The following is a 26867-nucleotide window of genomic DNA, read 5'->3' as shown; positions in this document are numbered from 1 at the left end:
TAAGGGTCAACCACATTACTGTGGATCTGGAGTCACATGTAGGCCAGACCAGGTGAGGACAGCAGATTTCCTTCCCTAAAGGACATTAGTGAACCAGATGGGTTTTTACGACAATTGACAATGGTTTCATGGTCATCATCAGACTGTTAATTCCAGATTTACATTGAATCCAAATTCCACCATCTGCCATGGTGGGATCCAAACCTGGGTCTGCAGAACATTACCAAGTCTCTGGATTACTAGTCCAGGTATTCTGTAAAGAATTAGGTGTGTGAGTGTGTGTCCGTGATCAATTAAACTGGGGGAGCTTGTCTGAGAACTGAGATATAAAAGGGTAAAGGTGTTAGGTTCAAGCATTTGTAATGAGTTTATGGTGAGGTTGGATTTACAAGGAAATAGGTTGGATTTAAATTTTTCATTATGTGATAAATGGAGACTTGGTTTTTCAGCTGTTGGATTTCAAAAGGAAGTTTAGAAGTGACGAGGAACTTTTACAATTTACAAAGGTTTCATTTGTAAACATGGGAAGATTCAGTACATTTTATTGGCCTAAAAGTAGAGGCAAAGGAGAATATAACAGATTTTTATATTTGGAGGAATTAAGTTCAGAGGTGTTGAGGAGAATAGAATTTGAGATGAAAGGGAAAAAGACATTTAAGGAAATATGTTTAGCTGAGTGTGTGGCTGTGTGGGGAGAACCCACTGAAGACAGCTTCTGTGTGCTGCAGTGCTGAAAAGCTGTGAAGGATTTGGATTGAAAAAATTCATCCAGTTTCAAGCAAGAAAAGTCTTTGTTTCAGAAAGAAATCTGTCTCTGAACCTTTTAGATTTCCACATGTGTGTGGAAGTGTTTGAGGAGTCAGGTGGTATACCTTTATTAAGTGACAATTCTTTGCCTTGAGTAATATTACTGGATTTTTATAGTTAAAATCTATAAGGGAGTTGTTACCAAGAAGGTAGTTACCTTGTGAGTTTTGGCCAGGTAGGTTTTTTTGGGTTGTCCTATTAGACTTTTAACTGTGTAAATTTAATCTTATGTGTTTAAGTTTTTGTTCTTTTTAATAAATCTTTTAATGCTTAGAATCCTAAAGGTGTTACTGGATTTGTTTGCTTTTGGGGTCAGCAGCTTGTTAAGTTGTTTAATTATCCACCACTGGATGTGGTAGGACTGCAGAGCTTAGATCTGATCCATTAGTTGTGGAATTGCTTAGCTCTCTCACTTGCTGCTTTTGCTGTTTGGATGCAAGTAGTCCTGTGTTGTAGCTTCACCAGGTTGACACTTCATATTTAGGTATGCCTGGTGCTGCTCCTGGCAAGTCCTCCTGCACTCTTCATTGAACCAGGCTTGATCCCCTGGCTTGGTGGCAATGGTAGAATGGGCGATATGCAAAGGCCATGAGATTACAGGTTGTGGTTGAATAAAATTCTGCTGATGTTGATAGTCCACAGCACCTCATGAATGCCCAGTTTTGAATTGCTAGATATGATTTAAGTCTATCCCAGTTAGCACGATGGTAGTGCCACACAACACGATGGAGGGTATCCTCAGAGTGAAGACAGGACTTCATCTCCACAAGATCTGTGCAGTGGTCACTCCTACCAATACTGTCATGGACAGATGCATCTGCAACAGGTAGATTGGTGAGGACAAGGTCAAGTAAGTTTCTCCCTCTTGTTGGCTCCCTCACCACCTACCGAAGATCCAGTCTAGCAGCTATGTCCTTTAGGACTCTGCCAGCTCAGTCAATAGTGGTGCTACCAAGTCACTCTTGGTGATGGACATTGAAGTCCTCCACCCAGAGTACATTCTGTACCCTTGTTACCCTCAATGCTTCCTCCAAGTAGTGTTCAACATGGAGAAGCACTGATTCATCAGCTGAGGGGGGAACAGTAGGTGGTAATCAGCAGGTTTCCTTTCTCATGTTTGACCTGATACCATGAGACTTCATGGGGTCTGGAGTCAATGTTGACAATTCCTAGGGTAAATCCCTCCTGACTGTATACCACTGTCCCGCCACCTCTGCTGGGTCTGTCCTGCCAGTGGGACAGGATATACCCAGTGATGGTAATGGTGGTTTCTGGGACATTGTCTGAAAAGTATGATTCCATGAGTATGTCAGGTTACCCAATTTTGCCACAAGTCCCCAGACATTAGTAAGGAGGACTTTGCAGAGTTGACAGGGCTGGGTTTGCCATTTTGTCATTTCTGGTGCCTAGGTTGATACCAGGTGTTCCACCTGGTTTTATTCCTTTTTAGAGGCTTTATAGTGGTTTGCTAGGCCATTTCAGAGGGCAGTTAAGAGTCAACCACATTGCTGTGGGTCTGGAGTCACATTTAGGCCAGACCAGGTAAGGACAGCAGATTTCCTTCCCTAAAGAGGCATTAGTGAACCAGATGGGTTTTTAAAACAATTGACAATGGCTTCTAGTCACTATCACCAAGACTAGCTTTTTAATGGCAGGTTTTTTTATTTGAATTCAAATCCACCAGCTGCCTTGGTGGGATTTGAACAAACATCCCCAGGGCATTAGCCTGGGCCTCTGGATTACTCGTCCAGTAATGTTACCACTACACCACTGCCTGCTCCCACTAAAGCATGTTGTTTGGAGACCATATTATGTCGCCTTCGTCCCCATCCATAGACCACGCTCGGATCCATCTGTATGAAGATTGGTAAAGTTGCCCAGTGCCCTGTGCAGGTAAAAGGCTCCAGTGAACAGATTCACTGGGTGGATGTAGTCCACGTTAATGGTAGGGCAGGGGATAGGAACAACATTCATGCTAAATTCCGAAAAACTACTTTAAGCAAGAGGGCTGGGGGAAGGAAGATAGAGCCTGTAATGGTTTGGGGATTCATGCTAAAACCCTGATATATCTTACAGTTCTTAAACTGAAGATATAACTGCGTATGAAACATATACCCTTATGGTTAAAAAGCAAAAGTTTCTATCCACAAAGGGATGATCGTAATGATACCCAAAAATGTTTTATAAATACATAAAAAGCAAGAAGGTAACTAAGGAAACAGTAGGTCCACTTAGAGACCAAAAAGGTAACGTGTATGTGGAGGCACAGGACATGGGCAGGGTTCTTAAATGAATATTTTGCGTCTGTTTTCATGAAACAGAGGGATGAAGCAGACATTGTAGTTAAGGAGGATCAAATATTGGATTTTTGAAAGACTTGTAACACTTAGTACAGATGGTCCTCTTCTTGACAGACTCATCTTGTGAAGCAGGGGTACGCTGCAATCACCATCTTCAACCTGTGGCTCAAGGAGTTAGATTAAAGCGTTTATAAGGTAACTAAGTGAGCCCCACTGTAGAGACTTGAGCACATAATCTAGGCTGATGCTTCAATGCAGAACTGAAGGGGTGCTGCACTGTCAGAGGTTGTAATGTCTTTTGGATGCAACATTAAACCAAGGCTCTCATCTGCCCCCTCAGGTGGATGTAAAAGATCCCGTGGGACTATTTGAAGAGCAGGTGAGTTCTCCTGGACAATACCTATTCCTCAATCAACATCAAGATTAAAGGTTGTTGATATGAAACGTTAACTCTGCTTCCCCCTCAACAGATGCTGCCAGACCTGCTGAGTAACTCCAGCATTTTGGGTTTTTATTTCGGATTTCCAGTTTCCGCAGTGTTTTGTTTTTGTGTCAGATTATTCAGTCTTATAATGAAATAAGTATATAGGCTTCAAGATATGTTTTTGGATGTCCTGAGGTTGTGAACAGTGTTATTTAAATGCAAGTCATCCCTTTATCAGGTGGCTATTCTTGGGATCTTGCTGTGCACAGTTGCTGCATTGCCTACATCATAACAGTGACTTCACGTCAAAATTACTTCACTGGCTGTAAAGCTATTTGAAATCTTGAGCTAAATAAATGCAGCTGCTTTCTTTTACTGTTATCACTGTTACCTCACCTGTTGTTATTTGTGATAAATTCTCTTTATATTTCGAATGAGAGCAGCTGGTGATTCCCTGCTGCTTTCGGAGATTGCGGAGGTTTTACAGTGTCCTGGTACAGTACCTAAGAGGAATTACAAAATGAGGTTTGCTCTTCATTTTTTTCTTTATTCTTTCATGGGATGTGGGTATCACTGGCTAGGCATTTGTCACCAATTCCTAATGGCCCTTCAGCTGAGTGGCTTGCTAGGCCCTTTCAGAGGGCAGGGCAGGGCAGGCCAGACCAGGTAAGGGCAGCAGATTTCCTTCTCTAAAGGGGATTAGTGAACCAGATCAGTTTCTACAACAATCAGTGACAGTTGTCATGCCATTACTGAGACTAACTTTATATTCCAGATCTATTAACTGAATTTAAATTCCACCAGCTGCCATGGTGGGATTTGAACTCATGTCCCCAGAGCATTAACCTGGGCCTGTGGATGATTTGTCTAGCAACATTACCACTATGCCACCACCTTATAGATGTGTTGCCAATATTTTACCTCTATCTCAAAGATGTGCATGTCAGGACCTACCCATCAGAAAATAACAAGTATCAAAACAATCTGGCTTGAGGAGAGTAAAAAACCAAAAATTAACAGTGTACGGAGGCTAATATAGGTTGCACCAAATTGTTCCCTTTTAACATTTGCATACTTCCTCTTGGAAAAAAAATGTATTCAAAGAAAGGCTTGCAGTTATATAGCATGACTGTAGGACATCCCAAAGCTATCTACAACCACTGGAATACTTCTGAACTGTAGTCCTTGTTATAGGGTAGGTAACACGGCAGCCACTCTTTGCACAGCAAGCTCCCATAAACGGCGTTGAACAAATAATCTATGCGTGGGTGTTGCTCGAGGTACTGAAAGCAGTACCTTGTCCATGAAGATCTCACCATCGTTATGTTAACTTTGACAAGTGTCTTTCCAAGGCTTTCCTCCCAAATGTTGGGATTTTATTGCAAATATTTAAGACGTGACCAACATGTTGTACAAACACTATGGCAAAACTGGTAAAAACAGTCACTTACAATACAAGAAACACACAAGGGAGAAAGAAACATTCACAGCAACCAGCTTAAAAATTAGTTTGGTAACCCATTATAGAAATGAAGACCATGTTTTCATTATAAAATGCACTGGTACTAATTAATCTTCACAAACAATCATTTGAAGAAATTAGAGTTTAAAAAGTCTCCAAAATGGCCTTCAGCATGCACCACTGATGTGCATCATAGGGATGCACCATGCAATGAACCTTCATGCACATACTTGTTGCGTCCTGGACTTCAATGTCCTGATATTCTGTTTCATTCCAAGTAGAGGTCTCTTTCGTTCTTCACATTTAAAATACTAATAAAAATTTGCGACGATCCCAACCGCTCCATTGTTATGTCATTACACCTGATTGAGTGACGGTTGTTAGAAAAATTTATAAATAAATCCCCATGAATGGAACAGGTCCCAGGCAGCAGATACTGAAGGGAGGAGGCACCGAAATTACCGACACTGCCGGGAGAAATCAGCCATAATCCCAGTACCTGAGGCAAAATACACCAGCTCTACTGGTACCTGAGACAGTATGTACCCATATTCCTGGTATCTTGGGGAGAAACCATCCACTACTGCTGTAGATTGGATCTTACTGAGTTTCACAAACCAGTTGAACTGGTGCATGGTTCCACAGCTGCTGCCTGCTTCGTGTTCATTCTTCACGTGTAAGCCCCGAACCGTGCGTAGTGGGGAGCAATTACCTTGTGGCGGAGGGTGGGCTGCAGCTGAACTCAATCCTGACATCAAGATGCACGAACTCTCCAGCACGCATCAATCTGTCCCCTCCCCAGCCAGGGAAATTGTAAGACTCAGCCCCTTCCGCCACTGCCTGGCTGGGATCTGAGACCCAAGAATCAAAGCTGGGAACTTCCTGAAATCTATGGCTCAGCACTACCCCATGTGACTCACTTACTCACTGAGCAATCAAGAGTAGGTAAGGCAATTTTTAAAAACTTGAAACACTTCTTGGAAAGCATGCAATTGCCATCGATCATGGCCATCCGTACAAAGTCGCTGTTTTCTGCAAAGTTTTTTAAAAAGTTGTTTAAAAAAATCTGCTTTTACAAAAAAAAACATTTGTCTTATTTCCTGTTTGAAACTCTGGCCATTTTGACATTGTGTACGCAGTGAATGGACACCGACTAACAACCTTGCCAGACAGCTTCAGTTATTTAGCCGCACACTCACTCAATGAAAAAACTCCACAATGGAGATCTCACATTTGCTCCTGAACAGACGGTTCACAGTCCTGATCACAACACTGGAAGAAACTCTTCACTGAGGAAGAATAACTTTTCACGGAAACGTGAAGCTCTCTGCTTACTTGTTGTGATGCTTAGCAAACCCAATCTTCCCGAGTAACATGGAATGCAAGCAGATGCCAAAGAGTCACGAAAGATCTCTGAAATAGAGTTTCACCATCTCCAAAGACATCCCCAGGGATAAACTGAGGTTCGAAAGATTGTGTCCATCAATATGCTTCAGTTTTTTGGATTCCTACCCAAGGTTTGTACAAACTGTCAAAGTTTGGTGAGAGTCCGCAAAGAGTTTGGGGGAATTCTTGCCCAGAATTGGTGGGTTCCTGTTCAGTGTTTGTGTCCTGTCGTGTTTGGGAGTTCCTGCCTAGCGTTTGTGTTCCTATCTAGTGTTTGTGTTTCTGTCTAGTGTTTGTTTGTTGCTGTCCAGTATTTGTGAGTTCCTGTCCAGTGTTTGTGTCTAGTGTTTGTGTGGCCTGTCCAGTGTTTGAGAGTTCCTGTCCAGTGTTTGTGTCTAGTGTTTGTGTGTCCCGTCCAGTGTTTGTGTCTAGTGTTTGTGTGTCCCGTCCAGGCTTTGTGTCTAGTGTTTGTGTGTCCCGTCCAGGCTTTGTGTCTAGTGTTTGTGTGTCCCGTCCAGGCTTTGTGTCTAGTGTTTGTGTGTCCCGTCCAGGCTTTGTGTCTAGTGTTTGTGTGTCCCGTCCAGGCTTTGTGTCTAGTGTTTGTGTGTCCCGTCCAGGCTTTGTGTCTAGTGTTTGTGTGTCCCGTCCAGGCTTTGTGTCTAGTGTTTGTGTGTCCCGTCCAGGCTTTGTGTCTAGTGTTTGTGTGTCCCGTCCAGGCTTTGTGTCTAGTGTTTGTGTGTCCCGTCCAGGCTTTGTGTCTAGTGTTTGTGTGTCCCGTCCAGGCTTTGTGTCTAGTGTTTGTGTGTCCCGTCCAGGCTTTGTGTCTAGTGTTTGTGTGTCCCGTCCAGGCTTTGTGTCTAGTGTTTGTGTGTCCCGTCCAGGCTTTGTGTCTAGTGTTTGTGTGTCCCGTCCAGGCTTTGTGTCCAGTGTTTGTGTGTCCCGTCCAGTCTTTGTGTCCAGTGTTTGTGTGTCCCGTCCAGTCTTTGTGTCCAGTGTTTGTGTGTCCCGTCCGGTCTTTGTGTCCAGTGTTTGTGTGGTCCTGTCCAGTGTTTGTGTGGTCCTGTCCAGTGTTTGTGTGGTCCTGTCCTGTCCAGTGTCTGAGAGTTCCTGTCCATTGAGGGGTAAAGTTCAGGGGGAAAACCTACTGAGTGATGAAGTTGTCAGGGAGATCGGACTGAGGGGTGCAGTTCAGTGGGGTGGGGTGGGGCGGGGGGGGGGTGATATGACTGGAAGATTTAGCTTGTACAGAACGAACAGCAAAAGGGGATCCCGCAACGCATTGTGCAGTTGCTCAGTGATAGGTAGGGAAACCCTTTTCCATTGCACACCTATACCTTCCTCATTCTAACTCTGAGAAGGCTTTTCTAAAAGTAAACATTTTTTTTCAGTAAATAAGACAATATTCCCAAAGTTATATCCTCTGATTTCCCAAATATAGGGGAATGGAGGAATGTAGAAAAGGAATTGTGGTCCAATCAATAGGGAATGCACATTATATCACACACTGTGAGGAATATCAAGAGCACACACTGGTTTATAGGCTCCCTTCCCCTCCCTTAAAGGGACCGTCAGCTTAGTGATGGTGGCTTCAGTCAGTATTTAATCGCTGAAGGCTCGGCTCCAACAGTCATGATCTGTAGTGATCCATTCCAGGGTTTTAGTTTCACCAACAGGACTACCTATTCCTGTTCACTATACCAGAGTGATTTATTGCCTAACTGGAGGAGCCTGAGCAACATCTGGTTGGAGAGAGGAAGAGATAGGCGGTCAGAGAGTGAAAGAAAATAAAGAGGGTGGGAGCAAGACCACAAGATACAGAACAAGAAGGTCTTATAAAAAAGCTTGCGGAGCAATTCATCAGCCTGCCTCAGAATGACATTGCTTCTGTCTTCCTGCAGCAGTGGCGCACAATCTATTGCAGCTTATTCTCGTTGAGCTAAAACAACATTTCCACAATATGTTTTTTTTCTGAACTTCTCCCTTCCACTCTCCCACCACGTGGATCACCAACACTTGCACCCGGCAGGCTCGAGCGAGCCAAGACCCCTCTCTGTTGCTCTCTGGGTTGAACTGAAATGTTTTTACTGACCGCTTTAGGAGGAGCTGACCACTGTAGGGTGGCACTGCAATAAGGCGGCACCATTGTGACTCCCTTCAACTCTGTCCTACAGTCTATTACGGGGGCTGGATGTGGAGAAATGAAACATTTAAAATAAACATCAGAAGGCAATAACAATAAAGGTTTCTCAGTCAATTAGACAATGGGACTTAACTAATCCCAGGTTAAATATGAGGTGAGTTGTGATCAACACAATAGATAGTGTTATACCATTTTCTTTCCCCTGGTGAGAAGAATGTTTTTTTATGGTGTTTTCTGTGTGGGGGAGTTTGCAAGCCTACAATTGCATTGTGTGCTGTACAATTCACAGTCCTGAACCTTCCCTTCCTCCTGGCTGCTTATGATCCATCCTTCGCTCCACAGCTTGGAGTAAAAGTTCCGAATACTGCTCGAGTAGGGCTAGGGTCTTCTCATCTTCAAAGCCGTCGCCCTTTGCTGGGGGGTTACTACTCAGGTAAGGCGCAGAGGTCGCCTGGCCTGGCCCCTGGGGAGATTGCCTGGGGCCTGCTCCTGGATGCTGGAAACAGTCCAATTCTTTCCTCACCAAGGAAAATGTTTCTGAGAGAACGGCCGTTATCTGGCAGCTCTCGTCCGAGGAGTCCTTGTTATCGGCTACCTGAAACAGAGATCCACAGGAGCTATTAGTTACAAGGGACCCACCACTCCTGGACTGTACCATTTGCTTGAAGAGTGAACAGAACTCCAACCATCTTTTTAGCAGCAGTGTGTAGAACACATGCACACAAGAAATAGGAGCAGGAGTAGGCTTTCAGCCCCTCAAGCCTGCTCCACCATTCAACACAAGCATGACTGACCTTCAGCTTCAACTCCACTTTCCCAACCACTCCCCATATGCCTTGGTTCCCTGAGAGGGCAAAAATCTCTCTCTCACAGCCTTAAATATATTCAACAATGGAGCATCCGCAACCCTCCGGGGTAGTGTTCCAGAGGGTCACAACCATTTGAGTGAAGAAAATTCTCCTCACCTCAGTCCAATATGATTGGCCCCTTATCTTGAAACTGTCTCCCTGTGTTCTCAGTTCCCCAGCCAGGGGAAACAAACCTCTCAGTGTCTACCCTGTCAATTCCCTTCAGATCCTTATATGCTTCAATGAGATTGCCTCATAGAATATAGAACCAATTTAATCAACATTTCATCATAGGCCAACCCTTTCATCCCAGGGACCAATCTAGTGAACCTTCATTGTATTTACTGCAATGTAATTATATTCTTCCTTAAATACGGAGACCAAAAAATACAGTATTCCAAGTGTGGTCTCACCAAGGCCCTGTACAATTGTAGCAAGACTTCTTTATTCTTGTACTCCAATCCCCTTGCGATAAAGGCCAACATATTATTTGCCTTCCTAATTGTTTGCTGTGCCTGCTTATGTGTTCCTTGTACGAGTACACCCAAATCACTCTGAAGACCTACATTTACAAGTTTCACACATTTTAAAAAATATTAAGCTTTTCTATTCTTATGATCAAAGTGAATAACTTCACACTTCCCCATTATGCTTCATCTGCCAACTTGCTGCCCACACACTTTACCAGTCTATATCTCTTTGCAGCCTCTGTGTCCTCCTCACAGCTTACATTCCCACCTAACTTTGTATCATCAGAAAACTTAGATACATTACACTCGCTCTCTTCATCCAAGTCATTAATATAGATTGTAAATACCTGAGGCTCTGTCAGTGATTCTTGCCAACTTAGGCAATTTTGAAAAATCAAACCAGCGTATCCATTATCACTGCAGCAGATCTTTGATTCCAGGTGATTTGTTGGATTTGAATCCTTTAAGTTTCTCCTATACTCTTTCTCTGCTAATATTAATTACCTTAATTTCTTTGTTCTTATTAGATCCAAGGTTATCCCCTATCTCTGGCATGTAACTTGTGTCTTCTACTGTGCAGCCAGATATAAAATACTTGTTCAATGTCTCTGCAATTTCCTCATTCCCCATGATAATTCCTGACCCTGCCTCAAAGGGACCAATGTTTATTTTAGCTAGTCTCCTCCGTTTTATATACTTGTAAAAGCTCTTGCAATCTGTTTTTTATATTCCTGGCTGGTTTACTCTCATATTCTTTTTCTTTTCCCTTTCATTAACTTTTTGATGGTCCTTTGCTGATTTCTAAAACACTCCAAATCCTCAGACTTACTACTCTTCAAAGTGCAAGCTCTTCAAAGTACTCTTTATCACAACTCTGTCTCCTGTCTCCCAATCACTTTCTTACCTAAGTCATAAGATTCGGGGCATTTTTCACAACATTATAAGCCTTGTATTTTAACCTAGCTATCCTGAACTTCTTTAGTAAGCCACAGATGGATCTTTCTTGTTAAGTTTTCATTTTTCAATAGCTTTATTGTGTCACTGATCCCCTGGATCTACCTTAGACACATATGACAATGCCAACAACACTCACCATTCGGTAAAGGCTCAGGGCTCTCTCTAAACAGCTCTGCAGCTCACTCGCCAGGAGTTTACAGCTCTGAACACTGACAGTAGGACCTATTAGGAAAAGAAAATAAAAAAGGTAATTACTGTTACAGTCAATTTATGTGGACAGTGCAAGCTCTTCAAAGTACTCTTTATGTCAACTCTTGTCTCCTTTCTCCCAGTCACTTTCTTACCCAAGTCACAAGGTTCTGGGCATTTTAATTTTTGCTCATATTTGTACAGAGTTTAGAGTATAAGATCCATCAGACGTTAATATAGTCCTTGTTCAGGGTGAGAGGTTAACACTGCAGTAATGACTTTAATTTGAAGTCTTAATTGGGCATAATAAAGGAACTCCCATGACTTCACATCTGGTGTGACTGATACACTATTATATGCTTTACAGGTAGAGTGGTGCAGTATCTTGTTATAACGCGAGGATGGGGTTTCAGCCTCAAATGCCACTGAAGGCAAGTACTTGAACAAAATCGTACTGCACTGGAAACAAAGACCTGTATTTTCACAGTGACAGAATCTCTTTACAAAAATGGTGGACAAGCCTGGAAATTGGAAGTCTGGCCCCTAAACACAGCACCTGCCATTTTCGCAGGGACAGGAGTGGGGTTGGATCATGTTTTGTGCATGCAGCTGCCCGTACAAATCAGCAGGTGCCTCCATTCACATGTGATTTTGGTGTGAGTGGTGTCCGAAACCCAATAAGTGCAGATTAGACCTGGCCGGAGCAGGTGTGAACTTTGTGGACTTGTTTGGATAGCCAGGGTACTCTTTTGGAGAGGTAAGGTGCCCCATCAGATATGGTTCCAGCATACCTTTAGAGGAGGTCAGGTGCCCTTTAAGATTGCTAGAAGTGAGCATGAATGTGCATAAAAAGTGTATAAACTCATTGGAACCGGAAAGTTCACTGGAACTGTCAAAAACAATGGTCAAAAGTGTTAAGAGGAATTATCAAAGGGAGCTGTCAAGGCATTTAAAACTACTACCCTCCAACTCTTTGTAAAAACTGTATGCAGTGTTAAAAAAATGATTGCTTGCTATTTCACTCTGTTGACATAAGCCTTAGGGTTACCATTACTAGATTAGTGCTGCATGACTGATTTCACGTTCCATTGTCAACAGAAAATGCTGCAAAATCTCAGCAGGTCTGGCAGCATCTGTGGAGAGGGAAACAGTTATTGTTTTGAGTCCGTATGACCCTTCTTCAGCGCTCTGAAGAGTCATATGGACTTGAAATATTAACTCTGTTTCCCTCTCCACAGATGCTGCCAGACCTGCTGAGATTTTGCAGCATTTTCTGTTTTTACTTCAGATTTCCAGCATCTGCATTATTTTGCTTTTATCTGAATGAAATGTTTGTTGTTATAAGGAATAATATAGTTAAAGGAATGTAAATGTATTAAATGGGTTTTTATGAATGAGATTTAAAAAAAAGTTCGCAGTGAACACCTGGAACTTTATTTTGTTTAATCTCAGCATGGGTCCTGAAGTCTTCCCATGGTGGATACTGGGTGAGTTGGCATGGTAGGCGTATGGGCAAAGGGTGTGGGGCATGGGTTGGTATTAGTTGGCACTAAGTTGGCACAGGGTCATGGGGGTGGGTGGGGACATGAGGTGGCATGGATGGAACATAGGGTGTGTGGGGGTGTGGGGTGAGGGGTTGTTTTATGGTCTTATGGTTTTTTATTAATCTCAACACAGTGCAGGTGGACCGAGGTAGACCTTGCGCCCAGCCCGCTTCTGCGGCTGGAATCCCACACACTTGTTCTGAGGTTGCCCAGCCCGACTCCCAGAGAAGCCCACCACCCCAGAATGAAAGTATGACCTTCTGGGCTACTTTCTCCCAGGATGGGTTTGCAGAGCTGGGAAATGTCTTGAACCCGTATCCCCGGCCTGGGAGCAAAAATCCAGGCCAAAGTGTTTCCTCTGGGGAGGGAAGGGTTGGAGGGACAGGAGCTGCTTTTGGAAATCTGTTGACATAGTGTGGAATAGGGAAGGCCAACAAAGAAGAAAGAGAGAAAATAACACTATTTGAACACAGGAAGCCTCACTTTACAAGGCAACAGAGTAATGGTACCAAAAAGGAGCCGGAGTATGCACCAGCACGAGCAGTAAGCTGCAATGGGCAGAATTGTAAAGCATAGCCTGCAATAGCCAAGTACATGGATCAATCCAGGAGTGGGATCAGTTAGAGCTCAATTCATACCTGGTTCCTTCTCTAAAGTCTTCTGGGGCACAGAAAGTGGAAGTGTTGCTGGTGTAGAAACAGGTACCGTTTGGCCACTTGCTGCTGGAATGTTGGGTAAAGAGTCTGAGGCTTCTTCAACAAGCCTGCTACATCTGTAGTTGGAGTTAGCAGGCATCCACACGGAGGACACTTGCTGACAAGGAGGTTTAAGAGATGTCCCTATTTGTGACTCATGGTGACATTGAACGGGTGGCTGGCGTTCCAATGGAGTAGCTGTCTCCTGTCCAGGTGTGGAAGCACTACCGCTCTTTTTCTCTTGGATGTCCTTATAAGTGATAAGGCCATCCCCCAAAGGTGGCCTCCATTTTGTTCCTCCTGCAGGTGAAACAGGCGGCTTGAAGGGCTCGCTTTCACAGTAGGACTTCAACTTGATTGGTGGCGAGAATGAAGTCAAAGAAGGTCGGTCGGGCAGTGGTTTAGGTAGATCCAGGAATAAGTTAGCCCGAGTGCCAAGAGTTAATTTAGACTGAGAGCTATTAGCAGGAGACATTGTGGAACCTCCTGACTGTTGTAACAACAATGGCTTAGAGCTTGCAGTCTCCTTCAGGTTCTGTTTAATCATCTCCTGTTTGTGCGAGATTTCACTCACAATGTCCGTGATAACCAAAGGTGAAGTCCTAGGTGACGTTTCCAAAGATGGTCCACCCACACTCTTTTCTGAGAGTGTCAAACCCTCACCATTCTCGCTGAGGTTCAGGCTGTCTCCCATTGAAACACTGCGTGACATTTTGGCCATGGAGCTGGTCGTTGGGTTCATGTAGGATTTTAGTTTGGTGCTCTTTCCCTGAGTGTTATCCTTTGCCAGCAATGATGATGGGGCATCCACTTTACTGGGGACGATGGGCAAAGTCCGCCGCTGGTTGGCCCTGGTATCTTTCTCAGTTACAGTCACTGAGTGAGACTGCAACTTTGCAGATGTGATGGCTGTTGATGTTGTATCTGTTGGGTAAACTACACAGGATAAACACAATGAAAATGGCCAACCCAAAAATGGAAATAACCAACAGATTTACAAAGGATTCAACATTAAAGAATTCTCATTAGTCCTCTTCAGTCAGCTTTTTCCATGAGGACAAGAACCTGAATACCAAGAGATCCTCATCAGTCCGGGACCCTCAATAGAGAGATCCTCATCAGTCCGGGACCCTCAATAGAGAGATCCTCATCAGTCCGGGACCCTCAATAGAGAGATCCTCATCAGTCCGGGACCTTCAATAGAGAGATCTCATCAGTATGGGATCCTCAATAACAAGAGAGCCTCATCAGTACAGGAACCTCATACAGATGGGTCTTCATCAGTATTGGGTCCTCAATATAGAGAGATCCTCATCTGTATAGGACCCTTAATACAGAGGGGTTTTCATCAGTATGAGACCATCAATACAGAGAGATCCTCATCAGTACAGGACCCCCAATACAGACAGATCCTCATCAGTCTGGGACCATCAAGAGAGAGATCCTCATCAGTACAGGACCCTCAATACAGAGAGATCCTCATCATTACGGGACCCTCAATAGAGAGAGATCCTCATCATTACGGGACCCTCAATAGCGAGAGATCCTCATCAGTACGGGACCCTCAATAGTCAGAGATCCTCATCAGTACAGGACCCTCAATAGCGAGAGATCCTCATCATTACGGGACCCTCATTAGAGAGATCCTCATCATTACGGGACCCTCAATAGCAAGATCATCAGTACAGGACCCTCAATAGAGAGATCCTCATCAGTACAGAACCCTCAATAGAGAGATCCTCATCAGAACAGCACCCTTAATGTCAAAAGATCCTTTATTCTTTTCCTCCATTAATATTGTTCAGCTTCTTGGGCTCACTCTTCCACACTTTCAGCTTAATGAAATGTAGACCCTCCCAAAATTCCTTATAAAGTGGCCCACAATGGCCACCTGAGTGTTGACTAAACTCAAGGATCTGCAAGTTGAAGTATCAACAAACACCAAGATTCCAGTCCTTGATCAGCCCATTACAACATAGAACTTTATCTTCAGTTTTATGTTACTAGGCTCTAGTTAGATCCCTTATCATCCGCTACTGTATTGAGAAAGGAAAATATTAAAGAGCTTTTTGTCTCTTTCACATATTATTTGCAACTCTATTCATATCCACATAGCCAGCATCAGAGACATCATTTATATAGCAGAGTGTTTTTGCACAAATTCTTACCATGAGGTGGTTCAAATCAACAACAAACCAAAGCACTTGGACATTCTGAGGTGCTATATAAATGCAAGTTCTTTCTTTTTCTTTAATCAACTTTCCTTGGTGTAAATATAGCTGACTGTCTCCTTTCTCCTTACCTTCATGGATCAGGTCATGAACAGATTGGGACTTTCTCATGGCTGGACTTGGTGACACAGCTGGACTTGGATGTGCTGAGGCTGACTGTCCCTTTGCTGATCCAATGAACACTTTCCTTGTTTCTAGAGCTGGGTTCCGTTTCTTCTGCGTGTACATCGCTCTGACAGATACTGGCTTATCTGGAACAGCACTAGACTCTATTCTAACTGGAGTTTTCACTGGAGTTTTGCCTTGGGCAGAATTCAACACTGAAAAGAATTCCAATGTGAGCTGCAGAAAAAAAAAATAAGGAAAAGTAAATCCCTAGGTAATTTACTAACCTGTGAGCACGCTACTTGGCTCTGGTTTTACATAGAAGCCAATGTTTGTTATGTTGCTCTAAATCCCATTATTTGAAACTACCTTAAGATCATGGTCAGGCTGATTCACCTTAGTATCTCCAATAGGAGAGACCCGACAGCAAGGTCTCACAGGAGAGACCCGACAGCAAGGTCTCACAGGAGAGACCCGACAGCAAGGTCTCACAGGAGAGACCCGACAGCAAGGTCTCACAGGAGAGACCCGACAGCAAGGTCTCACAGGAGAGACCCGACAGCAAGGTCTCACAGGAGAGACCCGACAGCAAGGTCTCACAGGAGAGACCCGACAGCAAGGTCTCACAGGAGAGACCCGACAGCAAGGTCTCACAGGAGAGACCCGACAGCAAGGTCTCACAGGAGAGACCCGACAGCAAGGTCTCACAGGAGAGACCCGACAGCAAGGTCTCACAGGAGAGACCCGACAGCAAGGTCTCACAGGAGAGACCCGACAGCAAGGTCTCACAGGAGAGACCCGACAGCAAGGTCTCACAGGAGAGACCCGACAGCAAGGTCTCACAGGAGAGACTAAGCACCGATGTACTTCTTGACGTTACTCACTTATAATACGCTCAAATGAGTGATTCATTGCCGACATCTATACTGAAGTATCTCACCATCAACATCTCCACAGATATGGCGCACAGCTAATATCTCCACAAGACTGACACTACCAACACCTCCACTGAAGTGTTTCACTGACAGCACCTCCACTGAATTGACTCAACAGCAGCCTCATCTCCTGTGCAACACTGTGGATAGTCTGTAACTCACTGCTGGAAGGAGTAAGAGTATCATAGTAAGCGTCTCTACCTGTAAAGACTGATCTGTAAATGCATTATTTTTCATCCTCTAAAGTGACATATGTATTCTTCCGTGACCAATTTCCTGCATCTGAGATTAATTGGCAGATCAAACATAGCAGAGGATAAAGACAGATTTTGATTCATAGAACTATTCAGCACAGAAGGCTTGGGCCTTCTGCTGGCTCTTTCAAAGAGGTATCTAATTAATCCCACTTCTCTGCTCGTTCCCCATAGCCCTGCAAAACTTCCCCCTTCAAGAATATATCCAATTTCCCTCTGAAAGTTATTATTGAATCTGCTTCCACTTCCAGGAAGTGCATTCCAGATCAAAATTTGCTGCGTTAAATTTATTTTTCATCATGTCACCTCTGACTTTTTTGCTGTAAATTGGTGTCCTCTGGTAACTGATCCTTCTGCCACTGAAAATACTTCTCCCTTAATTAATCAATCAAAACCCTTTTGAACACCTCCCTCAAATCTCCACTTAACCCTCTCTGCTTTAAGGAGAACAATCCCTGCTTTTCCAGTCTCTCCACATACCTGAAGACCCTCAGCCCTGGTACCACTCTCCTTCGCACCCTTTCCAAGGCCTTAACTGCATAATAAATTGCTTGATTGCTGTACTTATTTAACTAACATATATATAAGCAAAGATAATAGGAAAATCCAAAACGTAATGCAGTGCTTACATCGTCTGCTTGTTTCTGATCATCATTTCTGTGTCTTACTGAGTCCTCTCTCTTCTGTGGGTCTCGCTTGTCACTCTCACTCTTCACTCTGAGGTCCTCCTCTCCTTGTTGTTCTAAGTTAGAGACAGGGAGTGTGACTTGCTTGGCTCCTGGCTCACCATGCAGGAGGAACATGGAGTTAAGATCTGGCGAGTGCCTGAAAACACAAAAATGCCAACAATATGGGTACCAGTTAGGATGTTGGGGATTTCTCACCATACGTCATTTTCAACCATTTTTGGCAAATTTAATGAACAGTTCACCAGCTGATCTTCTACGCAGATGACATCAGGGGGGTGATTTTCACCAGTAGTAACAAGGTGGCCAAAGCACGATCTTAAACTGAAATGCTGGTTTAGCTCGTGTTTGGCACTAAATGCCAGCTGGGCACAGGTGGTGAAGCCAGGGTTTGGAACAGCCATCAGAGGCTTGTTGAACAACAGAGTACCACTTAAACTCCTTGCTCATGCACATTAAAGATGATATATGAAATTCTGGTGGGTAGTCCTTCAAATAACACCCTCCTTGAGCAGCATCTAACTGTTTTGGAGTAAACTCGATGTTGGTGTTGATTTCAGATGCTACTTAATGGAATGCTGAAAGGTTTTATGGTCATTGCTGCTGGAACTGTGAAGAGGGTTCTTAAGCATATCGAGAAATTTTCTGCAACACCTTTGCCAAAATTTCTAATCTTGGAGGCCTTCACCTAAAAAGATGAAATGCCATGCTCCTCCACCTTATAGGAGTCACCAAGAGAAAGGGAGTGTTTGGTCATAAGTATTTTGCTAGGGGTCCCCCTTGGTCTGCAGCAGGATCGGTAGGAGGAGGTGAGGCCAGGCAGTGTAGCAGCAGCTGCTCTGGGAGTCATGGACAGGAGGGCAATGTGGTTCCTTCCATAGCCATAGGTCCAGGACATCCCTCCTCCTCTGAGCCTCCTCCACCATGACCTCCAGTGATGTGCCTGAGACCTTGTGTGCCCTCTCAATTGGTTTTTGAGCCATCTTGCCGCTGTGTGCCATCCAGATCACTCCACACCTCCAGTGGAGATGGGTGGGAAGAGCCTACATATACTTCTGCACTTGAGTGTCAAACCTCCAGATTCCTGTTTAGCACCTCCGGGCAAGTTCAAATCATGGCAATCAGCATGTCAGACCAAAATTATGTGCTAAATATGAACATTCAAACAGGCAAGTCTTATTCGCACCTTTTTAGCACCTGGTTTTACCCTTTGGCTAAAATAACCCTGACAGATTTCATAACAGTGTTGGACACCTGTTCAGAACATTTGGAAGATCTACCAGAATGGCTGTTTGGGACATGTAGTCATTCAGTGGCAAGAATGTGAGATTCTCATTCAGAGCTATGTTCCTTCTAAAAGAGGCATGTTGGACTCTAATTTAGAGTTACTAGTAGTGTACTGGACAAACCATTCAAAAGGCCTGGAAATCCATTTCCGAGGCTTGAAGGGTTTTAACAGGAATGCAGTCAGCTGCTAGGTACAGGACATAATGGCGCCTGCAGATGTACTGCAGGCGCATACGCAACAAGTACTGAAGTTCCAGCAGCAAGTACTGGCAACACATTCAAAGAGCTTTGTAGCCCTACAGTAGAGTGCTAGACTCTCAGTTAGGGGTCTATTGCTCTATAGGAGAGTGCTAGACTCTCGTTAGGGGTCTATTGCTCTATAGGAGAGTGCTGGACTCTCAGTTAGGGGTCTGTTGTTGTACAGGAGAGTGTTAGATTCTCAGTTAGAGGCCTATTGCTCTATAATAGTGTTAGACTCTCAGAGGGCTCTGTATCTCGACAGTAGTGTGTTGGACTCTCAGTTTGGAGATGTTGGTAACTCTATCTGCACACTTTGTTAGATCACTTCATATATGTAACCTATGGGCTCTGATTCTCATATTGGCTTGGAGCTCATTAACTTTGTCAGTAACATACAGGACTCCACAAGCTATTGGAAATTGCATTCTGAACTGAAGTGGAAACAAAACATCTTCGCTCTCTGGGGTTCTTGTACATATTCATTGCAAAGAAAATTTGATTTTACTAAACACGTTACAGCTTTTTAACTTCATATTATGTTTGGTTGATGTCTTCTTGGCAATACCAATGTCAGGAGACCATTCAGACTGATGGCTGGCGAATGATCATTAATTGCAGTGACAATGCACATCTGAATGTGGCTGAGCAAACATCTTATAGTACTTGAGAAGCACCAGTTAAAATCACTCTAAGGAGTGATTCACTTTGTGTAATTTACAAACAGCTGTTAGGAGAGGTCTAAGTGCTATACTGAAGGACTATTCCTCAAAGTTCCTACTTCTGCCCTTATTTCCTGTCACCTCTATAAATTCAGTCTTCAGTTGAATTCCCCTTGCTCCCATTCTCCAAGCATTTGCTGAAACTCACCATTCACTTTGTTCTAATATGGTGGTCATTCAATGTGTAACGGAGGAATCTGGACCAGTCTTTCCTTAACATAGGTTTATTCACAAAGCCCAGAGAACACAGGCACAGGCTGGAATTTACTGCTCCAGGCTTAAGTTCTGTAGCAGGGGAGGGAAAGCGAGAGGGTTTCCCACTGCATTGCCTGACAGGAAACCGAGCTGAATTGCATGATGCTGGGATCATTAATTATTCAGACGGGGGTTTTCTGAAGTTTTACGCAGTGAGGCAGGCAGGATGTCATGCATCCCACCATCATAACTGGCGCCATATTGAAAACATGGACAGCTGCAGCTCGAGGATCCATGTGATAGATTCTCCACCCGCCCACTGCGGCACATGATCTTCCAGGAGACCTGGGGCTGGAGGCCCCCATCTCTTCCAGTCTGTGCAAGCTGCCCCGGGCCTTCCCCCAGATAAGTCCTGACATAGGCACGCCATGCTGGTCCGGATGTGTTCCGGACCGGCGTGAAATCATGCCTGCGGGTGTTGGGATTGGGGGAGGGGAGCGGGGAACAATTGGACAATGGGGGAAAATTTCAGTCGGGTGTTCATTTGTTTCCCAACAAATGGCAACCAGCCGTTATCCCACCATGGCGGTCGGGACCATAAGTTCCCAACGTCAAGTCCCGCCACTGGGAAACCGATTTTACAGTTCCCACGGGATTGTCCAACCCCACCGGCCACAATTCCCAGTGGTGACTGAGGAGGGGAGATGATTCCACCCATAGACTCCCTTTTCCTTCCCCTCCCCGCCAACACAAGTGGAAACCGGTTCTTACATATACTAAAGAATAATGCCCTAACCTTTCCCCAATTAGTAACAGCTGGTCTCAGGATTGCAACATTAACACTATTTACCTCCGCCATGCATATGTGCAGCTACCTCCACAGTTGAGATGTCTCCCATGGCCACATTACCCCTGAGTGAGTGGTATGGCGAACTCCACCCACTTTCACATCTCCCTTCCCTCTTTCTACCTCTGGAAAACGCAGCCACTCTTATTCCTCATCAACTCACTTCACCATTTAAAATCCTTTCCTCTGGCTCTCGCCTATCATGCACCCTTGAAACCCTTGTCTCAGTCTCCCGCCTCACTGTTACTCCGGGTATGGAGTAGCCTGGACTTTCCACTCAGCTACACTGGTTTCTTTAGTGCAATTTTCCCAAAAATCCACCAAACCAGCACAAATGAATCAGAGGATTTTAAGCGCAAATTATATTTGTGGCATAAACTGAATTTCCGTGATTCCTTTGTAATGCAGGTGCCACTCCCTGTCGCGCGGCCGCTTGCTCCTCATAATGAGGCATACCCCACCCTGGAACACAGGCACCAACCCTGTATCACAGACACATGCTCCCTGTCACCTTCTAAAATACAGGCATATATTCCCTTCCTAAAGATACACAAGCTACTCTAACATTTGATTTCACGATCGAATGATACATTATTCAAGAAAAACACGGCGACTTCCCTCTACTGACCTCAAACTTGACGTCAGTGATCGAGACAGGAATTTTGCTGAAATGCTGAGCCGAGGGTTGAGAAGCTCTTCAGTCTCTCTTGCGAGCAATGGCTTCAGGCTGTCCAGTCGATGGTCAGATTTCACTGTCGGTGTAATTCATGTTACATGTTATTAAAAATGTAGAACCACAGGGCGGGTGCTCAGTGCAACAAAGCAGATTTGAATGCCAATCTGAGTGAGGTGATGATGAGCAGAGTCTCTATGTCTTCCTGAGGGGTGAAGGAAAGAAGACAACTATTTCCAGGCAGTGACTGGGGTCTCCTGACAGTCGCCCACAGGGACATATTCGTCCCTCAACAATTATCACCCGTACTGCTCTACTGGATTTGCTGACTTCTTGTTGGACCCCAGTTGCTTCTGTGCTGCTTACCACACCCCCCTCACTCTCATAAGAGCCCATTATTCCCTAGGGGGCTTTGAAAGCAATGTCAGCAAGCTATTTAACAGTGTGGGGCCTCGCAGCTGAACTCGTTGCTTTATTTAATTGGTAGGCACATTTCCAGCTTTGTGGTGATTAGGGCAGTTTTATTTTCCCCTCTCCTTACACTCAAGGTAATCAAGGCAGATTGTTATAGTCATAGGTGCCACTCCCAGTCAAGGTCAGAGAACTCAGCAGTGTCACCCTTGCTTATTATTGACTGAACCTTGGTGAAGACCAAGGGTCAAAGTACAGGACAACACCACAACTGGACAGAGTCAAGGGGAAGTAGATCAGGCTTCAGTGATCAGGTAGTGGTCTTAGCCATTATCCAGGCAGAAAAAGAAGAGGTTAAAGATACCAAGCAAGTTTATGCAATGAGACATGGTAAAACCCCAGCCTCACCTCCGGGTCTGTGTTTAGTGAGCTGGTCTCACTCGGGGCCATTATTGGAGTTTTACAGTTGTCAGCCATGGCTTAGTCCCAGCTCTCACCAGGCAGAAAGGTCATGGGCTCAGGATCCACTCCAGGACTTCAGCACACTGCCTAGGCGGACACTTCAGTGCAGTACCGAGGGAGTGCTGCACTGAGGTGCATTCTTTCGGATGTGACCTCAAACCGAGGTCCCGTCTACCCTCTCAGCTGGAGGTTGAAAGATCCCCCCACCCCGGCAGTCTTTCGAAGGTGAGCAGGAGAGTTCCTCCCAGCGTCCTAACCAACATTTACTCCTCAATCAGTATCACTCAAAACAGAATAAGTGGTCATTGTCTGAATGCTATTTGTGGGATCTTGCTGTGCAGAACTTGGCTGCCGCGTTTCCCACAAACAACAGTGAGTGCGCCTCAAAAAGTACTTGACCAGCTGTAAAGAGCCTTAAGTATCATGAGGTTGTGGAAGGTGCTGTTTTCTCGGTGAGAATCGGCGAGGGTTCCTGACAGTGGTGACCTCCACTGGCCAAGTAGAAACGTGCAGATTTTCTTTATATATTGCCAAGTGAGGACAGGATTACCTCAGCCAGGACACCACCCCCCCACCAGCACCCCCCAACCGCCCTCGCTGTTTCAATTCATAGATGAAGAATAGCTATTCCAATGAAGAACTGGGGACTGACGGAGTGCTGTACCCCAGCAAAGAGTTACTGTCTTCAAAAGAGGGAGGGGGGGAGAAGACGACAGAAAAGAAATACAAAAATAACCGCGAGGGTAGAAATTACTCAAAAATACCCAAAAAGCGAAAAATCGCAGAATGCTGATTAAAAACTCGATGGGGGAGCGAATACCTGAAGGTACATCTTAATGCGGTATGGGGCTGGTGGCACTCAGGACACACACAGAAACTACTCTTTGGTTACACATAATTAGCTATCCAGACACGTTTCACGAAGGACGGACAGCAATTCTGGCCCGAAGAGCTGCCTTTCACCTCTGAGCGGATTGTACAGCACCGACTATAGTCTGTAGGCGGTGGCCCTCTTAAGCGCCACAGGGGTAAATTTCCAAGAGAAAATTGGAATGTGGGAAATTCCTTCCTTACCTGCAAACAAATAGGATAAAGCCTCCAAGATTTGCAACGTCACTAACACTAAGGTCCACATTGTATAACTCTGCATATTATAAAGGGGGATGGGGGAGGATGATGGTGGCATAGTGGTAATGTCACTGGACCAATAATCCAGAGGTCCAGGCTAATGCACAAGGAACATGGATTCAAATCCCACCGGGCAGCTCACCAGGGCATAAAATGACATGCAGTAATGTTGGCATACGTCCCAGCATCACCACGCATCATTCAGATTTTCAGTTCAGTGTCAAAGGCCCACTAAGGCCAGTTAACTATCAATTAAAACAATAAACTGAGCTGGCAAAGAGCCCAGGCGGCCTTCGCATTTATCATGGGATCTCAGCCTCGGGCGGGGTGAGGTTTCATGAAGGTTTTAAAAAGGTTTGAAAAATGTTTAATAAAATTCATAGACATGTCCCAGCTCATGTAACAATTTAACATGAAGGGGATATGTCCTAAATTTTTTTTTCTCCCCTTTATTAAAATTTTTAAAATTTAAACTAATCTCCCTGAGGCAGCCCGGCGCCTCAGAGAGATTTCTGTGCTCATTCGTGCGCAGGCCCTGACTCAGGCAACACCCCCACCCAACCCCCCCGTACCTGCACAGGGAACACTCAGCACTTCTGGGAGCACGTTATGCTGGGCCGGCCATTAATTGGCCCGCCCACATAAAATGGCGGCACCCAGCCGATTGTGGGCAGCGATCGGCTGCGCGCATGCCCGCTCCCGCACAACCCCCACCCCCCCCCCCCCGATGGGGAGAAAATTCTCCCCCACGAAATTATCACTGATTGTTGTTTTAGAAAACCCAATCTGGTTCACTAATGCTCTTCAGGGAAGGAAATCTGCCATCATGTTCATCCCCTCTGAAGAAGGGTCATACATACTCGAAATGTCAACTCTGCTCTTCTCTCCACAGATGCTGTCGGACCTGCTGAGCTTTTCCAGCATTTTCTGTTTTTGTTTCAGATTTCCAGCATCTGCAGTATTTTGCTTTTATCTGTCATCATGTCTGCCTGGTCTGGCCTACATGTGACTCCAGACCCATAGCAATGTGGTTGACAACGGTCCTAGCAAGCCACTCAATTCAAGGGCAGTTAGGGATGCGCAACAAATGCTGGACTTGCCAGCGATGCCCACATCCTATGAAACAATAAATTTAAAAAGAAAATCATGGCTGGCACTGATTAAGCTAATGATTCACTGAGAATCTAAAATTTCCACACCTGCCCCTTATAGTGGTGACAGTCTTACCTCCAATACTCTCATCTGACAGGGTCCCAAAATGCTGCTTCAGGAATTTTTCCTGATCTGGGGTTCTCGGCACTGCTGTCTCCCGTGGGAAGCTCCTGCTGAGCTCATCCTCTTCCTCTTCCATGTCGGAGGAGATCCCATCCACGCTCAGCGGTTCCGTGCATTCGGAATCTGAAATGTTAATAGGACACGATGACCTTCTGGTCACATTTTCAACCCAAACTTTGGCACTGGTTCTTATTTCCAAACGGTCGAGCGAACAGACACACAAAGAGGGAAAGATGGCGGTGTAGTGGTAATGTCACTGGGCTAGTAATCCAGAGACCCAGGGTAATACTCTGAGGATACGGGTTCAAATCCCACCACGGCAGCTAGGGGAATTTAAAATCAATTAACAATTAGGAATTGAAAAGCTAGTTCATGCCCTTTTGGGAAGGAAATCTGCTGTTCTTACCTGGTCTGGCCTTCATGTGACTCCAGACCCACAGCAATGTGGTTGACTCTTAACTGCCCTCTGAAATGGTGTTACAAGCTGCTTAGTTCAAGGGATGGACAACAAATGCTAGCCTTGCCAGTGACACCCATGTCCCATGAAAGAATAAATTTTTAAAAAGGCAGCTTCTAGGAGGAGCAGTAGAGAGACCACCAAGGGTGCCCATGTCACATGGCCTCTTTTCCGAGCTGCCTCTCAAAACTGCCACGTGACCTCTGCAACAGCTACCTTCATATGAACGGAGCAATATCACGCACAGCTTAATTTCCAGGCTATGCTCTCTTTGAGTTTAGAAACTTGTAAAATCCAGTCCAGATAACTTTAACCATCTGAGGGAATAGGTGGGTTAGAACAATGCCCTTGTACCTCTGGGATCTGGGTTTAAGTCCAAACCAAGCAGAGATCTTTTCTGACTAGCTGCAAACTGATCCAGATGCCTTATCCAAATTAAGAATGCCACCTTGGCAGTATAGGGGAAGCTGTTAAACCATCCAGCATTGGGACAGAAAGTGCTCAGTGCTGCTATTACTGGAGGAGAAAGGCTCCTCCAGTGCCAGCGAATAGCACAGATATATTTGAGGGAAAGCTAAATGGACACATAAAGAGGAAAGAAATAGAAGGAAGAGCTGTTAGGGCGAGATGACGGGGGACGCGAGGCGCGTTTACAGTGGCATGGACCAGTTGGGCTGAATGGCCTGTTTCTGTGCTGTACATTCAATGTTTCAATAGCAGCATCAACTGATGATCAGAAAGTACTAAAAAGCTAAAACCCCCGCATGAATATCGAGACTTTTTCCCCCACAGAGGGAGGAATGAGAATGAATTGAAAACCCACTCTGGGTTCTAACCTTCGTGTGGGTGTTCCGGGCTGGAGAAGTGGCTGCTGGAATAATCCACGGAGCAGGCGCTGTCAGGACTGTGCTTCTCGAGGAGACCATGGCCACGGTAACTCTTCTCCTGTGTTCCCTTCTGCAACTCCTTCACCTGGTACTCACTGGCACACATGGAGGTACAGTATTAACATTACTCTGCAAATTAAATATATATCAAGAACAACCAATAAGGAATATATTGCAGCTCCCTCATTGGAAGGGACATTGTGCTGGTTTTCTTGCAATCCATTCTCAGCATGTGCGAGTAGCTGGCAAGGCTGCCATGTCTTGGCAGCTGTCAGCTGTGGCTCTGTTGGTAGCACTCTCGCCTCATAGACACCAGGCTTGGGGTTCAAGTCCTACTCAACTGAACACCAAAATCAAGGCTGATACTACAGTGCAGCACTGAAGGAATAACTGCGTTATCAGAGGTGCTGCCTCCTGGATGAGATGTTAAGCCGAGGCCCCATTTGCCTGCTTGGGTGGATGTAGAAGATCCCAGGACACCATTTTGGAGAAGAGCAGGGAAGTTATCTCTGTTGTCCAGGCCCAATATTTATCCCTCAATCAACGTGACCAAAAAAAAAATCATCATTATCACGCTGCTTTTTGTGGGAGCTTGCTGTGCACAAATTGGCTGCCACATTTCTTGCATTAAAACAGTGCCTACACTTCAAAAAGGATTTCATTGGCTGTGAAGCATCCTGAGACATCCAGTGGTCATGAAAAGAGCTATATCTTTTTTTAAATCCGTACTTGGCCGGTGGGAGGATGCTGTTGAGACACTTTCTTCCTGAACCGTTGCAGTCCCTGCGGCAAAAGTACCCTCATAGCGATGTTCTATCTAACCCGTATATGTGCATGGCTGCACAGCAATCCA

At 44.9% G+C, this 26867-nt stretch overlaps 1 protein-coding gene across 1 annotated transcript in view; it reads right to left on the bottom strand.

Annotated features, from left to right (window-relative positions):
* Nucleotides 1–6674: 6674 nt before the first annotated feature.
* The window catches only part of mapkbp1 (mitogen-activated protein kinase binding protein 1), a 103660-nt gene continuing 83467 nt past the window's right edge, over nucleotides 6675–26867 (bottom strand). The window contains exons 22-29 of the mRNA XM_041214434.1: nucleotides 25964–26109; nucleotides 24623–24793; nucleotides 21350–21473; nucleotides 17377–17572; nucleotides 15525–15795; nucleotides 13166–14146; nucleotides 10931–11016; nucleotides 6675–9114 (exon numbers count right to left, since the gene is read on the bottom strand). Coding sequence (XP_041070368.1) covers nucleotides 8803–9114; nucleotides 10931–11016; nucleotides 13166–14146; nucleotides 15525–15795; nucleotides 17377–17572; nucleotides 21350–21473; nucleotides 24623–24793; nucleotides 25964–26109 — 2287 coding nt within the window. The 3' untranslated portion in view covers nucleotides 6675–8802. The remainder of the gene's footprint in view (nucleotides 9115–10930; nucleotides 11017–13165; nucleotides 14147–15524; nucleotides 15796–17376; nucleotides 17573–21349; nucleotides 21474–24622; nucleotides 24794–25963; nucleotides 26110–26867) is intronic.

This window comes from Carcharodon carcharias, chromosome 20 (assembly GCF_017639515.1).
Source record: "Carcharodon carcharias isolate sCarCar2 chromosome 20, sCarCar2.pri, whole genome shotgun sequence".
Taxonomy (NCBI): Eukaryota; Metazoa; Chordata; class Chondrichthyes; order Lamniformes; family Lamnidae; genus Carcharodon; species Carcharodon carcharias.
This window is presented reverse-complemented; position numbering and strand designations above follow the sequence as displayed.